The following is a 17,951-nucleotide window of genomic DNA, read 5'->3' as shown; positions in this document are numbered from 1 at the left end:
CCCCAACAAAGCTTAAACACAGCAAAGGATCAAACTATCCTACAAGTAATTTAGTTCCTGGCCTAAGAAAGCTTTAATACACTTTAAAGGAAGAGAACAAAACCCACACACTATAAACAAACAAATAAATACTAAATTAAAAATAATTATATATGCAAAGAAGAAAACATGACCCATAACTGCAATAAACAAAAAATCAGTAAATAAAACAGACTTAAAGATAATATAATTAGCAAACAAGGACTTAAAAGAAAGTATTATAAATATGCACAAGGGTTTAATAAGAAGAGAAATGGACAATAAAACAAAACAAAATACCCAAGTAGAATTTCTAGACCTGAAAAATTCAAGATCTAAAACAGATAATAATTCACTCAATGGGATTTACAGCAGATTAGACACATCAGCAGAAAATATTAGTGAATGTGATAATAAAGAAATATAACCTATCCAAAATGAAGCAAAAAGAGGAAAACAAAAAAACTAAGCATAGCCTTTGTGACCTATTTTGAGTTCCAGGATGGAAGGGGCAATGAGAATATTTCAATGGCTAGGAATTTTTTTGAAAATTGGTGAAAAATATAAACTCACACATTTGAGGAGCTCAATGAACAAAAAGCAAGACAAAAACAGAGAAAATCATACTAAGGCTATTATAATAGCACCGCTGAAAACCACTAATAAACAATCTTACAAGATATTAAAGGAGAATAAACAAGAATGTATTACATACAGGGAAACAAGAATAAGTACAAACTTCCCAATGGAAACTGTGCAAGCCAGAAGACAGTGAATCACCACTGCTAAAATGATGAAAGAAAAACTAGAATTCTTTATTCAAAGAAGTGTCCTTTGAAATGAAGGGCAATTAAAGGATTTTTTTTGCAGATAAACTAAAACTAGGAGAACTAACAGTAGACCTACAAGAAAATAAATGCAAAATCTTATGTGTACACTCAGCCATACAAGTAAGCAGTAACAAGATAAAGCTTGTCAGACTGGGTAAGAACGATACAAATATATGATGTCATCAACAGCAACAACACACTTTGACCATAAAGACCTATAATGCTTAAGAGTAAAACAAGGGTCGAAAAAGATATGTCTTACAAGCAAACACCAATTATAAGAGGGGAAGATTATGCAGACAAAGCAGACTTCAAAGCAAAAATATTATCAGAGATAAAAATGGAAACATCATAATAATAAAAGAACCAATTTACAAAGAAGACATAATACTTCTACATATTTATGTCCAATAATAGCTTCAATACGTGAAGCAAAATCTGCCAGGATCACAGAGAAAAAAATACTAACCATCACAAGAGAGACATTTTAGTATCTCTCTCTGTAACTGAAATAAGGGGGGAAGAAAAGGATCCCTATATCTTGAAAAAAAACAACCAACTGGACCTAAGTGTTAGATTAAGAACATTCCATCCAATGACAGTTGAATACACAGTGAAACTTTGGATTGCGAGTAACTTGTTCTGCGAGTGTTCTGCAAAATGAGCAAACATTTCTAATAAATTTTTACTTGATAAACAAGTGGTGTCTTGCAATACGAGTACTACATGATGCCCAATGTCACATGATCACAACTGAGCGGATGGCTCTCTCTTTCTCTCTCTCTCACTCGCTGTGGGATTGTGGGTGATTGTCTCCCATGCTCGGATGCTTGGTCTCAGGCTGCGGTGTGTGCCGGTCAGTAATTTTTCAGAACACTGCAAGGTGCCCACAATTGGCACTAGTGTATTTTTTGTCATGTCAAAGCACCTATGGACAGTCCTTTGCTTTTCCACACAAGAGTAACCTTAGGAATGCTTTGCTTCATTGTAGGTCATTGGATAGGTTCCTTGTTAAAGTTGTACAAAAAGAAAAAGATTCCATTGAGCCAAAAGATGGCAGTGATTCTGTTACTGATAGTGAAAGCTATCCTACACAATAACCCTCCTCTCTCTTGTCTCCTTCACAACAGCCACAAAGGTTTTCAAAGTTAACTACAGGTTAATTTGCTTATTTTTCTTTATATTTTGTATTTTCTTTATTACTTTATATTATATTACACTACTGTAATCATTTTTATATGAATATTTTTGGATTGTGGAATGAATCATCTGAATTTATCCACTAAGATATATAACAAAAAAGTGTTGATAAATACTCAATTATCTAGGAACTGATCAAGATATATCTAAGTGTCCCATGGGTATAAGAATAAATGAGAATGGAAATATAAAAAAAATTGATAATGAAAACATAACATAATATGGGATACAGCTAAACCAGTGCTTATAGGACAATTTACAGCACCTTAGCTTACAACAGAAAAGAAAAAATGTTTCAAGTTTCCATATTAAGGAGCTAGAAAAATAGGAATAATTTAAAACAGAGGTAAGCAGAAAGAAAGAAATAATACTTACTAGAAGAGAAACAAAATAGAAAACTGACAAAAAGAGAAAAATCAATAAAGCCAAAACTCAATTCATGTGAAAAGACCAATAAAATTATTAAACCTCTACCTAAACTGATCCAGAAAAAAAGAAGATATAAAGGGCCTTTATCAGGAATCAGAGATAACTGCTACAGATTCTACAGACAATAAAGGATAATAAAGGAACATTATAAGCAACACTACATAAACAATTCAGTAATATAGTAGAAATGAACAAATTCCTTCAAAGACTAAAATACTAAAACTGTATCAAGAATAAACAGAAGAATAGCCCTGTAATAATAAAAGAAACTAAGTTTGTAACTAATACCTTTCCCACAGTTTTACTAGTAAAATCTATGAAACACTTAAAGAAATAATAATTTTAAATAGATTGCTTCAGAAAATGGAGAACAGCATTTCCAAACTCATTATATGAAGTCAACATTACCCAGATACCAAAAACAGAAAAAGATTTTACAAGAAAATAGTATTTCCAAAGCCCTAATTAATACAGACAGTACTCTTTAACAAAATGGCAAATCTGATGTAGTAATATATAAAAGTATAATGCAACACATGAAGTATAGAGTATCATGTAGAGTTTATCACAGAAATGCAAGGATTGGTTTCACTTGGGAAAATCAATCAGTGTAATTCACCATGTTAACAGAATAAAGAAAGGAGAATTATCTTGTGATTATTTTGATGAGTGCTGAAAAAGCATTTGATAAAATAAAACATGCATTTGATAAAAAAAAACTCTTAGAAAACAGGAACAGAAGGGAACATTCTCAGCTTGAAAAGAGCATCCACGAAAAAAAGTAGTATTAACATCATATTATAAAGTGAATGAATGATTGGTTTTCTTCTAAATAGGAACAAGGAAAGGGAATTTACTCTCACCATTTCTATTTAATGTTGTCCTGGAGGTCCTAGCAGAGCAATAAGGTGAATAAAAATAAATAGATGTTTAAAATGAAACATCCTGGGGTGTCTGGGTGGCTGAGTCAGTTAAGCGTTCGGCTTTGGCTCAGGTCATGATCTCATGGTCTATGAGTTCAAGCCTGGCATTGGGCTCTGTGCTGACAGCTTGGAGCCTGGAGCCTACTTGGGATTCTGTGTCTCCTTCTATATGTGCTCCTCCCCCACATGCACTCTCTGTCTCTCTCTCTCTCAAAAATATATAAACATTTAAAAAAATAATATGAATGAAATGTCTTTATTTATGGACAATTTGATTAAGTAGGTAGAAAATCCAAAGGATTCTCCATATAAGCCTCTGAATATAATATATAAAATTAGTATGTTTTCAGACTACAAGGTCTACACAAATATTAGCAATAAAACATTATATAACAAACATTTTTAAATACCATTCATGATAGCATCCAAAGTATTAAAATATTTAGGTCTAAGTTAAGCATAAATAATATAAACCCTATACATAGAAAACTATAAAACACTGTTGAGAAAAATTATAGAAGAACCAACTAATATAAAGATATACCATGCTCAAGGATTAAAAGATTTGTTGTTAAGATGTCAACTGACCCCAAATTGATCTATAAATTCACTGTAATCCCAATCAAAAATCCCAGTCGACTTACATTTTTTCCTTTTTTTTTGCATCTGACTTCAGCTCAGGTCATGATCTCATGGTTCTTGAGTTAGAGCCCCATATTGGGCTCTGTACTGAGAGCAGGGAGCCTGGAACCTGCCTCAGAATCTCTGTCTCCCTCTCTCTCTGCCCCTCCCCTGCTTGTGCTCTGTCTCTCTCTGTCTCTCAAAAATGAATAAATAAAAACAAACAAAAAAAAAAGAAAGAAATTGACAAATCTATTCTAAATTTCCATGGAAATGCTAAAATCAATGTCAACCATTATATTACTTGATATCAAGCCTTTCTACAAAGCTACCACAAAAAAGACAGTGTGGTGATGTCATAAGGAAAGATAAAGCAATAGATGGGGAAAAAGAGGATAGAAAAGGACACACACATGATTATTTTTGACATAGGAGGTGACTGGGAAAGGGTGGACTTTTCAATAAATGGCGCTGGAACAACTGGATATCCATACACGTGGTAAAAGAAACACTGCAGTTCACCTCATACAAAACACAAATTTAAATCACAATGGTTAACAGAAAAAGACCTAATAGAAAAAGCTAAAATAATAAAATTTTACAAGAAAACATATAAAATCTTTGTGAGAAGGCTGGGGAATCTAGAAAATGAGGTCAGCAAATCCTCCCCTTAAAATAACTATATAATGATATAAAACTGTCAAGAAGAACAATTTTAGGGCTTTGGGCACTAATGGCAAACAACATGTTAAGAAATGTTTTGTCATTAAAAACTGAACTTTAGGTACTAATTGTTGAAAGTCTGTGTCATTCTTGCCTGGTCTACTCCCATGACCTATCCCATATGATCCAGACAGTAGTACTGCCAGGATAAGGGTGCTTGTGTTTAAATATACACAGGAAACATGATGACAATGATTCAAATAAAGAGAATTGTAATAAAGACAGAGAAACTAGAACACTGAGAAACACAATCAGAAAAATGAACAAAGCTTCGGAGACTGAAAGGATAACATTAATCATTTCAACATACATGTAATGGAAGCTTTGGAAGGAGAGGGAAATTCAAGGAACAGAAAAATATTTGAAGAAATAATGGCTGAGAACTTCCCCAATCAGAATAATCCATAGATGTGAGTTCATCAAATATCAAGCTGGATAAACACAAAGTGATCCGTACATACACATGTAACACAAAAAGTGCTGAAAGCTAGAGTAAATGGGTGAGCAAACAAGCAAGTGAATGAATTTCAATAAATCTTGGTATGGACCAGAGAAAAAAAACTCATCATGCACATGAAAACAACATGATAAATTACTCACTACTCATCAGAAACAACAAAGGCTAAGGGCGGCAGAATGGCATATTCAAAGTGATGGAAGAATAAAACCTGTTGATAAAGAATTATGTTTCCAGCAAAACTATCCTTTAAAACCGAAAGCAAATAAAGACATTCACAGAGAAAAACCAAGAAAATTCGCTAAAAGCAAACATGCCTTACCAGAAATATTAAAGGAAATCTTTTAGACTGAAAGAAATTATCCTTGATTCCTCTTTGTTTCTCCCTGCACATTCAATGCATAAGCAAGCAAGGTCTATTAGCTTTATATACAAAATAAGCCTTGAATCCATATACTTTTTTTCCATCTTCCACTGCCATCATGGGAGCAAGAGCCTTGAATTTTCATTTCATACTATTCTCCTACTTGAAACCCTTTAATTGGTTCTCTATGTACTGAGAATGAAATCCATACTATTTGCCATGGCCAAATATACCCTATGAAAAAAAACTTCTCCCTACCTGAACTTTTCTCCTATCATTCTCTCCTCTCTCTATAAGTTCCAGATCACGGCACTTTGTATTCTGTAAATGTCCCCAACTCCTTCCTGCTTCAGAATCTTTGTACTTATTATTCCCTCTGCCTAGTAAGTGTCACAGGCAAATCATCACACAAGGCTGGATTCTCCTCTCAAATGCCATTTCCTCAGATCATCCAATCTAAATTTACCCTACCCCCATGACTTGCCTCCTTTTGCTTTACAAAAATTTTGTAATGATAAATAGCATTTATCATTATCTGACTTCATCTAATACATACCTCACTCAATAAATTATAAGGTTCATGAGGACAGAGATCTTACTATCTTGTTCATCAAATATACATAACTTTAAACCTTATGCTAACATATAAACAATTTTGAACCCTTGAAAGATTTTTTAAAAGCCTTTTTCTTATTTAGTATTTTATAAATGTCATATCTTACAAATTCTACCAGTCTTCTTCAAAAGCTGAATAATCCTCCAACACTATCTCAGGTACTGAAAAGAAAGCAGTATGCCATAACTACTGAGTGATAAACAATGAAACTCTTGAGGGTTGGGGCAGATAGGAAATCCTCTGGGGATTGGGTGCAAAGTCATCCCTCCATCCCCAATTACTATCTTCCTAGGTCTTAACAGCACTCTTGAATATGACACTGTGATCACCAGTGAATTCTTGAGAGTAAGGGAATACGTCCTTTTTATTCTGAATCCCATGTATCTAGCTAGCATTGCTAGACAGAAGGTGTTTAATTATTTTTCTGAAGCGAACAGCATGTTTCTTCATTTATAAAAGGAAGGTAACAAGATTACCTACTTCAGAGGGTTATTGTGTGGCCAATAAAGAAAAAAAGAAGAAGAAAGGGTAAGTGAAAGAAACAAGGAAAAACATCTCCATGAAGTACTTAATCTCAACTATTAGGTTAGAAAAGCACAGGAGAACTGATCAAATTACCACCTCTCCTATGAACTCTTCCCATTTATTCACCTACCTAGAAACTAATAAGCTAATAATATCATAAGGTCATAATAATTTCATAAGCTAATAACATATTACATACTATTTCAGCACCAGACAGTAAAGATCCTCCCTTTCCCACAAAAAAAACTGGCTTATAAGGAACATGGAAACTGAGTAAAAAAGTTCTGATGTCACAAAAAACTAGGAAGAGGACTAACTACAAGAACACTGTGGGGAAATCTAACAGTGCAGAGTCACTGAGTATTTTAGAGCCTAGGGAGTATTCCATTAGCAGAGATTTCATTAAAGACATCAGTACTATTCCAGTAGCCCCAGTAGCTTCATGTCCTACCCTCACATGTTCAAGAGAGGAGCTAACGAACTACAAATACAATCTTAATTTAAACTATTGCTGTGGTTTTAATTCCTGAAGGCCATCAAACCAAACATGAAAAGTATACCAACAAAAATTAATCCATGAAGCATTTAAAAAGGCTCTCATTTAAATTCATTTTTAAGAGTTCTATTAACTGCAACATAAATTAGAACTATTATCTTGGCTTTAATTCCTAATGTCTAGCAACCTAAATAGGAAAAATATGCATGCTATCAACAAAACTAAACCATCAAACATCTTAAGTAAAAGCCAGTAAGCTTCAAAAACACGCAACAGCCTCAGGTTGTGATTTCATTATTGATGAGATATAGGAAAGTATCTACATAGCTTGTAGCCAGTTCACCAATAGGGTTGTAATTGAATGTCAAATTTTATTTGCTAAAATTGAGTTATATTTAAAATAAATATTTACTCAAGAATAATATATTTGATATAGTGGAAAAGGCTATTACAAAAGAACTTTAATATTAGTTATTTTACTTACCAAAATGCAGTCCACTTTAGATTGTACAGTTTTGCTAAAAGAAAAAGAAAGTTAGGTTAATAAAAATGATAAATTTATTAAATATTTGAAATAGTAAAATTCTTTTTTAACATTAGGCATAATACCCTAAAACTGCATCTTTCACAAAGCATAACATACATCTATTTCCCATTCACTGTACTGAATTCAGCCCTAAAGCATGATCAAAATATCTTGAGTTCACTGCTACAGTCAACCTATTACTGTTACAATGTATCATTCTAACAGATGTTTTGAATAAACAATTAAGTTTTTAGAGACATACTAAAATGCAGATATGTATTATAATACATAGAAATAGGACAGAGAGTTTATAATGAATTATGATTTTTATTCAATGCCTGCCACTCTGGAAAATGACTTGTTTGGCATTTAAAAGCCATAATGGTGTAATATTATCTGTATTTCTAAAGACTTGTTATAAAGTAGATTCTCTTGTCCTCTTCTCCCTCCCATTCACACATATGTATGCTCGCTCATGCACAGGCACACAGCCTAGGGAAAGGAATCCGTAGACATAAAAGTAGTAATAAAGATTAACTACTATGGTAATAAATTGGAAGGGGATAATGTATTTAGAAATAAATAATCCATTAAAAAAATCAAATTAAAAAAAGAAATAAATAACCCAAATAAAGGCACTATACATCAATTTAACTGAGCCACTGAATAAGTGAATTATTAATACAGAATACAAATGAAGTCAGTATAAAATAATTTAACTGTCATCTGAATTTTGTTATAACACATTAAAGTTCAAATGCAATGAAATCACATATAAAGTTCAGAGATAGTTTATATCTTAAAAGATGTTACAAACAAAATTATCTCTCATAAAAGATTCTAGTCAAATAAATGTAAAAAATGGTTATTTGCCTCTTTATACAGCTATGCAGTTAATCTATAGAGTAAAAAATCAACATTTAAATTTCATTACAGTCAATGCAATCAATAACCTCAAAATTTTTCATTTGTATTGAGATGTCAAATTTCACATTTTAAAGAACAAAGTATGACTTAAGTTCAATTGCAAAAATCAGAATGACTAAAAAGAACAAGAAAAGCAAATGATACCTCCACTTAAGAGGAAATGAAATCCCCTTCCCACAATCCCACGGAAGACTTTTTAGACGTTTTTAAATCTTTTGGGATTTGTATAGTTTATAACACATTAGCAGCTAAAGTTAAAGTGTGCTTTTTTTTTCTCTTCTTAGTAACTCCCACAATTTCCCTGAGATAAGAGAGTAATCTACAGATTAAGAATTGCTCCTAAAAAATAAAGAATCCAAACACTGTTCACCACATTCTTCTAAACCCCCAACATTTCCTGTCTAAAGTGTTACCGTAACCTAAACGGTCTCCCTGCTTCTTTCCTTAACACCTCCCCCTCCTTGCCCCAACAACTCTGTGGGCTATTGTCAACAAAATGGCCAGAGTGATTCTTTGTCCAAACCACATTAGTCCTTCCCTCCAGTCTTGATCATGGCCAACAAGGCCCTGGATGACCCAGCCTTCAGCTAGCTTTCTAATCTCATCTCCTATTATTCCTCTGTTCCTCATTCATTCAGCTCCTGCCACAATATCCTGGGTGCTATTTTCTCAAGGCTGGTGCAGGGCCTTTGTACTGGCGTTTTCTGTCAGCTTCTAAGACTTTTCTCCCATATGGCTTATCTGTTCATTTTCTTCATAACTTTGCTAGATGTTATCATTTACAGATAGTTCTTCCCTGACTTTCCCAGATAAAATATTCTCCATCACTCTCCTCCTTGCTCTGTTTCACTTTTCATTATTGCACTTGCCACCAGTCATTTTATATTTTTATTCATTTGTCACTGGCTATCTTCCTTGACTAGAATTTAACTCCATGAAAGCAGGCTTTATCTGTTTTGCTCCCTGGGGTATTATAATCTGGCACATGTTAGGTGTTCAATAAAATCTGTTAAGTGAATAAATGACAAAAACATTCAGTCCCCCATATGAAGAAAACTCTTTGGAAAGACGGATCACTTAAAAAAGGGTTTGTAGAGAAATTAATATAAAATTGAAAATGTGTTCATTTTTAAAGCATCACTCTAGATATACTCCTCTTCTATCAGAAACCTGATCTACGGGATATCTGAAGAGGATGACTATGTCTTCTTATCACAAACAATTTGGTAAATCGCTAAAAATTATGTATAAAAGATAGCCTTTCAAAGAATAAACTTGAAAAGTAAAGTGAAAGTGCTTCTAAGCTAGATATGAACCTTGGCAATCACCTGACCTAGCCTTTTGATGATTTTTTACCTCATACTTAACACAAGCATAATAGAAGGATATAGATTTTTAGTCCCCTTTGATCTTCTGTCCACAGTCTCATATCATACCTCACTACTTTCCCAAAGACAACTTACTAATCTGATGTGTAACTTTCCCAGTTGATATTTCAATATTTGTAGGAGATACACAAATATCTACAAGCAACATACACTGTTGTTCCAAGAAGCTTTTACATGTTTATATAAATGCCTTTACATTAAATATATATATATATATATATATATATATATATATATATATTCTGCAACTATCTTTTTTCATTCAACATTATTTTGAGATCTACAGTTTGATGAAATGCATTCATTTTTTATAATGTCTGAAAAGTATTTCAGTGGATGAATATATCAAATTTATTCATCCATTTCACATTTACTGAAAGCCAGTTATGTACTTTACAGTTTTTCTACAATGTTGCAATAAACTTTGTACATGTCTCCTTGTGTACACATGTGAAAACCTCTCAGTTAGAAATTCAGAAGTTAATTTTCTGGGTCTCATGGATGTATCCATTCAGTTTTATTATATACTACCAAATTCTTCTCCCAAGCAGTAATATCCATTTATATTTCCATCAGCAATATATGATAATCCCTATTTTCCTATTAAATTGCACAAATAAATGCCATTTATACATGACATATAATACACATATTACTTATTCTAAGGAATATAAATTTTTAAAATTTATCATTTCCCAATTTCTAGCAATACTGTGTACCTTTTCACCTGCTTACTGGCCATATAGGTTCTTTCCTCTGTAAATTGCTGGTTCATATTCTTTGCCCATTTTTAAAAAAAAAATTTTTCTTTTTAACGTTTATTTACTTTTGAGACAGAGAGAGACAGAGCATGAACGGGGGAGGGGCAGAGAGAGAGGGAGACACAGAATCAGAAGCAGGCTCCAGGCTCTGAGCCGTCAGCCCAGAGCCCGACGCGGGGCTCGAACTCACGGACCGCGAGATCCTGACCTGAGCTGAAGTCGCAAGCTTAACCGACTGAGCCACCCAGGCGCCCCTCTTTGCCCATTTTTAAGGGAGTTGACTATTTCTTATTAAGTTGCTGTAGTTCTTTATACATTCTGGACACTAATTCTCTTTTACATATACTTAACTTTGTTAATGATGCATTTTAATGACATCTTACTAAAGTTAAAATTTTTGATTTAGTCAAATTTATCAATTTTTTTCCTTTATGATTATATTTTTTATCTTAAGACATCCTACCTAAAGTTTTTTTTTAATGTTTATTTATTTATTTATTTATTTATTTATTTATTTAGAGCGCTTGCTCATGTGCACATATGAGCAGGGGAAGGGCAGAGAGAGAGTTAGAGAGAATCCCAAAGCAGGCTTCACACTGGCAGTGTAGAGCCTGATGTGAGGCTGAATCTCACGCTCGATCTCACAAACCGCGAGATCATGAAAGAGCTGGATGCTTAACTGACTGAGCCACCCAAGTGCCCCCTATCTAGTTTTAAAGACATATTTCATTCTAAAATTTTTGAAGTTAGCTTTTCAATTGTGATCTTTATTCAAATTAGAATTTATTCTTATGTATGGTATGGTATGTGTGTGTGTATAAATAAATAAATAAATACACACACACACACACACACACACACACACACACACACACACACTCTTTTTGGCAAGCCAACTGTACCCTATTTTATTATGCCAAGTTTTCACGTGTGCTTGAACCTACTTGTGGCTTTTTTTCTATTTTATTATTAATCTGTGTGTCTATCTCCGAGTCATCACTCTAAGTTTATTAGTGCTTTAAAAATTAGGTCTAGTTATTCCATGACCTTCCTTGACCATATTCATAACAGCCTTGATAAGTCTTGGGCCTTAAAAGACTCTAAGCGATTTTTTCGGTTTTTTCAATTCCACAAAAATCTTGCTAAGATTTATACTGAGCTGTACTGAAGTTATAGATTGAAGTGGGAGAGCTAATTCATAATTTGGATTTATTTTTGTCTGTGTTAAAAAGTTCTTATAATTTTCCCTATATCTTTTGTTAGAAAAAGTCCTAGCTAGTTTACAGATGAATTATACCGTGTACCATGAATTATAACTTTTTTTATTATGTTTTCTAATTGGTTCTTGCTAATGTACATGCTGATGTGCACAAAACTGTTAGTTCTATGCTGACCTTGTATCGAGAAACCTTCCTGAACTTATTAGCTCTAATAGTATGTAGAATCTCTTGTAGATAATTTCACTTACAATTAATGAAAATGTTTTTCTTCTTTTTCTGTCTTTATGCTTCTTTTTCTCCTCCTTTCTCTTAAATAATTACATCGGCTAAAATCTCTAGTCTAATGGTGAAGAGTGCAGTGACAGCAGACATCTTTGTTCTGTTTCCAATTCTTATTTCAAAGTTTTAATATGATATACTGTGATATTCCATTTAGGGTATATTTTATACTTTCCTACAATATTCCTAAATATTTGATGCTTATTTGATGAAAAGAAAATAACGCTTCAATTTTCTAATGTCCTGCTTCAGATAATAACAAGGTAACTTCCCACATACAACAATGATATACTGTGGACCACATATAAAAACAAACATTAAAGTTAAAGAGAGTGACCAAAAGCAGGTGGCAACTGGAGGGAAGGCATCCTTAAAAGAAGGGAACTGCACTGGGTAGGTATGTATTTATAAGGCTGTTGCCTGAGGCCTCTTACCCCCCATGCAGCACTGAGCCCACAAGAATGAAGCAGAAACCTGCTGTCTTGCCAGCTGAGGAGCAGAGGACAATATCTGGGATTGCCAGAGCTACTATAACATGAAAGATGAAATCCCAGAAAGGAAGGTGCCACAAAATTTTTATGTAAACTATGCCCAAATGTTTGGATAACCTTCTTCTGGGAAAGACAGCAAGGCTTCCAGAAAAAAGTAACAGCTGGAAGGTGGAAAGACCTGAGCTGAGCCTTCTTGCTGCCGCCTATTACAGTTGGCATTTGAATCCAGTGTACCGGGATAAAAAACAAAAACAAAACCCAAAAGACAAAACACCCACAACACAAGGAGAAAAATAACAGAATCCGAAGCCTACAACATATCACCAACAATGTCTATTACACAAGCAAAATTTACCAGAAAGAAGAAACAGGAAAAAGAGACCCATACTCAAGATAAAAAAGCAGCTCACAGAAACCAAATCCTGAATGATCTACATGTCAGAATTAGTAGGCAAGGATTTCTAAGCAAATATTACAAATATGTGCAAATATTTAAAGGAAAATATGGTCATAAGAATGTATACATGGTGTGGAGGGCAGAGAATCTCAGCTGAGAAATGGTAGTTATGGAAAAGAACCAAATGGAAGTTCTAAAACTAAAAAAAAAAGTACAATGTCTAAAATGAAAAATTCATTGGATTACCTTAAGAGATCAGATACAGCAGAAAAAGGGTCACTAAACTGGAAAATAAATCAATACATCTTACTGAATCTAAAGGAGAAAGAAAAAGATTTTCAACATAATAAACAGAGCTGCAGAGATTTGTAGTACAACACCAAGTGGTCTATGTGCAGCCGGAGAGGAGAGAGAATGGGACAGAAAAATATCTGATAAATGACCAAAATTTCCCCAAATTGGGTAAAAAACACAAACTTACATATCCAAGCTCATCAAACTACAAGCAGGATAATCACTAAGAAAACCACACATGGGATTATCATAGTCAAAGAGATGAAAACACAAAGATAAAAAGCAAATTTTGAAGGCAGCCGGAGTACAGTTAACATTAAATGTGGTAAAAAAAAAAAGTGGTATGGGGCGCCTGGGTGGCGCAGTCGGTTAAGCGTCCAACTTCAGCCAGGTCACGATCTCGCGGTCCGTGGGTTCGAGCCCCACGTCGGGCTCTGGGCTGATGGCTCAGAGCCTGGAGCCTGTTTCCGATTCTGTGTCTCCCTCTCTCTCTGCCCTTCCCCCGTTCATGCTCTGTCTCTCTCTGTCCCAAAAATAAATAAACGTTGAAAAAAAAAATTAAAAAAAAAAAAGTGGTATGAACGATAGCTGACTTCTATATAGCGAAGTGATTTGTAACAGAAGTACTAAAGGAATTCAAGAGACAAAGGAAAATCCTTTCAACAAATGCTGATGGAATAACTGTACGTATCTATAAACAAATAAACATAATTCATTCTACACCTAAATTTGAATTGGAACTTAAAATTAACTATAACAATTTAAACTATAAAGTGCTTAGAAGAAATCACAAATTATTATGTCCTAAAATTATACAAAGATGTCTTAGGACACAGAAGCAATAACCTTTAATAAAAAAAAAACTAAATTAGATCCCATCAAAATGAAAATCAACTTCTATTCATCAAAAGACATCAATTAAGAAAATAAGCCACCAACCAAAAACAGTATTTGCAAAACCTATACCTAACAAAAGACTTATGTTTGGAATATGTAATAAATTCCTTCAACTCAACAGTAAAGCCAATTAATAAAAAAGCAAACAACTGGAATAGTTTACACACACAAAAAAAGGATATACAAATGTCCAATAAGCATACAAAAAGATGTTCAATATCAGTAATCATCAAGGAAATGCAAGTCAAAATCATAATGATATACTATTATATACTCACTAGGATGGCTAAAATCAAAAATACTGAAAACACCAAGAAGTGGCAAGAATTTGGAGAAAGTGCAACTGTCATACATTTCTGATGGAAATGTAAAAGAAAAAACCACTTTGAAAAATTTGGTAGTTAAATATAAACCTATGTTTAAATGCAACAATTCTACTCCTAGGTATTTATTTAAAAGAAATGAAACTATTCACAAAACAGTCTTTTACAATAATGTTCACAGCATCTTTAGTCATAATAGCCCCAAAATGAAAACAATCTAAATGGCAGTCAATAGAAGAATGGATAAAAATGTGGTATATTCATAGTACTTAGCAAATTAAAAAAAAAAAAAAGACATATATACATACAAACACATAGATGAATCTAGTAGATATTATACTGAGCCAAAGACACCACCTGGAAAAGTTCACTCCGTACAATTCCATTTATATGATGTTCTAGCATTGGCAAAATCAATCTATGGTGAAAGAAAAATTAGAAAAAGTGGATGTCTTAGGATGAGGGTGGGGTTGGCTTGGAAGGAGAATGTATGAACTCTTTTTGCCCCATCTGCCCTTTACAGGAAAGAATTTTGCCCTTCAGCTGCTGGTAGTGCTTCCAGCAGAAAGATCTCTGCTGTCTGGGGGTTGTCTATGCTGAAGAAAACTTCACTCCCCAAGTCATATCTCTTTCCAGGAACAGCCCAAACCAAGAGACTGATCAACATGGGGATATAAAGGCCCAGTTCCTTACTCCACCTTGGACCAACTCTGATGGATGATTCCAGCTTCCAAATACTGCAGCACTACACTTTAATTTTCCCTCTGCCTTCTTCCATTCTTTCCATAGATGTGAATCTCAAGAGCATTCCCTAATGAAGTGATTCTTAAAATATAATTCTTGGACTACTATCACCTGGGAGTAGTTACAAATGCAAACTTGTGGGCCCCACTCTAGACCTATTGAATCAGAAAGCAGCAGCCCCAATCACCTATAAAAAGTTTCTAAGCCTTTCTGCCTCACTCTTAAATATACTCAAATAGTTACACAATTGGGGGAAACCCCTAATATGAAAATCAGAACATTGCCGTTAAAAAGAGGGCATGAAACCCCTACTAGAAGGCTATGCAAGAAGAAAAAAATATAATCAAATCTTCACAAAGGTATGGAACAAAAACTGGATACTATATATACATTTTAAAACACAGAAATAAAAAGTGATGTCTTGAAATCAAAATGATTGGGCTGGATATTTTCTGTTTGCCAGAAAATCCTTCCAGATCCAGTTCTCATCCTTTGCAATAACCCCGGAGGCTGGCCTCATGCACTGTATCTATATGGCTCCCTTCTTTGGTTTCCAGTGAGCCAGTATCAGTCACTGGAAGGAGATAAGAGAGCAAAAGAAGAGACAGGAGGTATTTATTCCTCTTGGCTTTCTCTCTGACAGGCAATGAGTTTAGTTGTTGGGGAACTTCTGAACAAATCTTAAGACCTTTTTGAACTCATTGAGCTATAAGCATCAAAGACTTTGGTCAAAAATGAAAAATATATAAAAATTTAAATTAAAAAGTCTTGAACTTATAAAACAAGAAATGGTATTATCTGTGGATATATTTAGAATTAACTTATAATTACTTTTTCTATTATTTTTCCAATTTAAGAAAATTTTTCAGAAACAGGAAAAATATACATAAAAATACATTCACCACTCTAATAATGAACCACTGATGCACATTTGAGCATTTTAAAAAAGGTAGATAGTATAGTTCTTCATTTTTATTTTTGAATAAAGCCATTTTATTAATTTTATCGACAAATAACTTATGTTCAAATGATAATATGTTTAACATGAATATTTTTCTATGTTTTTTGACATTTTCTAAATTGTTGATAATTTATTAGATTTCAAATGCATCAAACTTCTGGTCTCACTGTTTTTTTAAAAAAATTGTTAGTTTTTTAAACATTTTAAATAGTATCAATCTGGTAATTGGTATTAGACAAAAATAACACAATATCAGTATCACAATTTTGCTGTGGTATTATAACTACTAAGGTTAGGGAACATGCTAATCATTCATCTGCCCCATCTTTCAGTTTAAGCTTTGCACGTCAAGTCAGATCAACACAATGTTACGAAGTAAAAACCTTAAACCTAGACCTATACAGTAGGAAAAAGAAGGAAACACACCAGCAAGAAGAGCTTATACTAATTTAAGGAAGAGAGATACAGCTTGAGAAAGCATATTTTGTTTTCCCTAAATTGAACTGAAAAGTGAAGCTGGAAATAACTTCTTACCTCGTGCTAGTGGGGTTATACAAAAGAGACAGTAATTTTAGAAAGTAGATGTTAAAAAAAAATTAGTCTAAGCCTACTTTACCTCACACTTAATAAAAATAAGGTGTTGTATGGAAACCAATTTGACAATAAATTTCATATATTAAAAATAAAATAAAATAAAAAAAATAACCATGTAATATTCTCTTTTCTTCAGACTTAAATATGATACAATAAATTAGCAGTCATGGGCCAAATATACACCGAATTTAATACTCTGTAAGTAGTAGTATGCCTGAACGAACATTTAGAGACTGCTTGCTAGAAACATTTCAGAGACTGTTTCTCCAGTTTCTACAAATTGTTTATAAACTATTTATTACAGATAATATCATATTAAGAGACTCTCACTCATCTCTCTAACAACAGGTTTGGCCTCCATCCAAAAGTTCAATATTTTTTCTACATTTATGTAGAGTCTCCAAGTCAGAATTAAAAGTCAGTCACAGATCCTAAATATCTGATTCAAAATTCTTGTGTTGCAGAAATTGTGATTTATGAATGCTAGATATTAGACTTCACTCATGGAAAATCTGAGGTAGGTGAGGTACAGTGTAATATATCAACTGTAAGAAGCTCTTGCATTCTAGCCTTGTCAGGACAAGTCAAACTCTTTGTTAGCTTCCTCTTCCTGTAAAATAATGAATTCTATTAAAAATATATTGACTTCAGATCCTTTTTGTAGATTATGACTCAACTCACAGTCATCAAAGTAAAAGACAGTTTTGCCTTATACTTATCTATAATGAATGTGAAGAATTTTAGTTTGCTCAAATGAGAACAAACAAAATTTCACATTTTAAAAAATAACCACAGTAATAGTGGCTAATTCTATAAAGTTTGAAAGGTAAAATATTTTTAAAAAGCAACCTACCCTTAACACCCATCATCCAGAAATATTTATTTATATACTTACTATGTCTTCTTAAAAATAACTGGGATCTGTTGGTGAGGACGTGGAGAAATTG

At 33.3% G+C, this 17,951-nt stretch overlaps 1 protein-coding gene across 1 annotated transcript in view; it reads right to left on the bottom strand.

The window, feature by feature from the left end:
- Positions 1–17,951, bottom strand: part of RFX7 (regulatory factor X7) — a 136,737-nt gene that overhangs the window by 71,075 nt on the left and 47,711 nt on the right. The window contains exon 3 of the mRNA XM_047075070.1: positions 7,687–7,720. Within this exon, the coding sequence (XP_046931026.1) occupies positions 7,687–7,720 (34 nt within the window). The remainder of the gene's footprint in view (positions 1–7,686; positions 7,721–17,951) is intronic.

This window comes from Lynx rufus, unplaced genomic scaffold, assembly GCF_022079265.1.
Source record: "Lynx rufus isolate CCGP_SWC_20201006 ecotype Redwood Valley unplaced genomic scaffold, mLynRuf1.p SCAF_13, whole genome shotgun sequence".
Classification (NCBI taxonomy): domain Eukaryota; kingdom Metazoa; phylum Chordata; class Mammalia; order Carnivora; family Felidae; genus Lynx; species Lynx rufus.
Note: the sequence above shows the minus strand (reverse complement) of the source record. Positions and strands in the feature narration are given on the sequence as shown.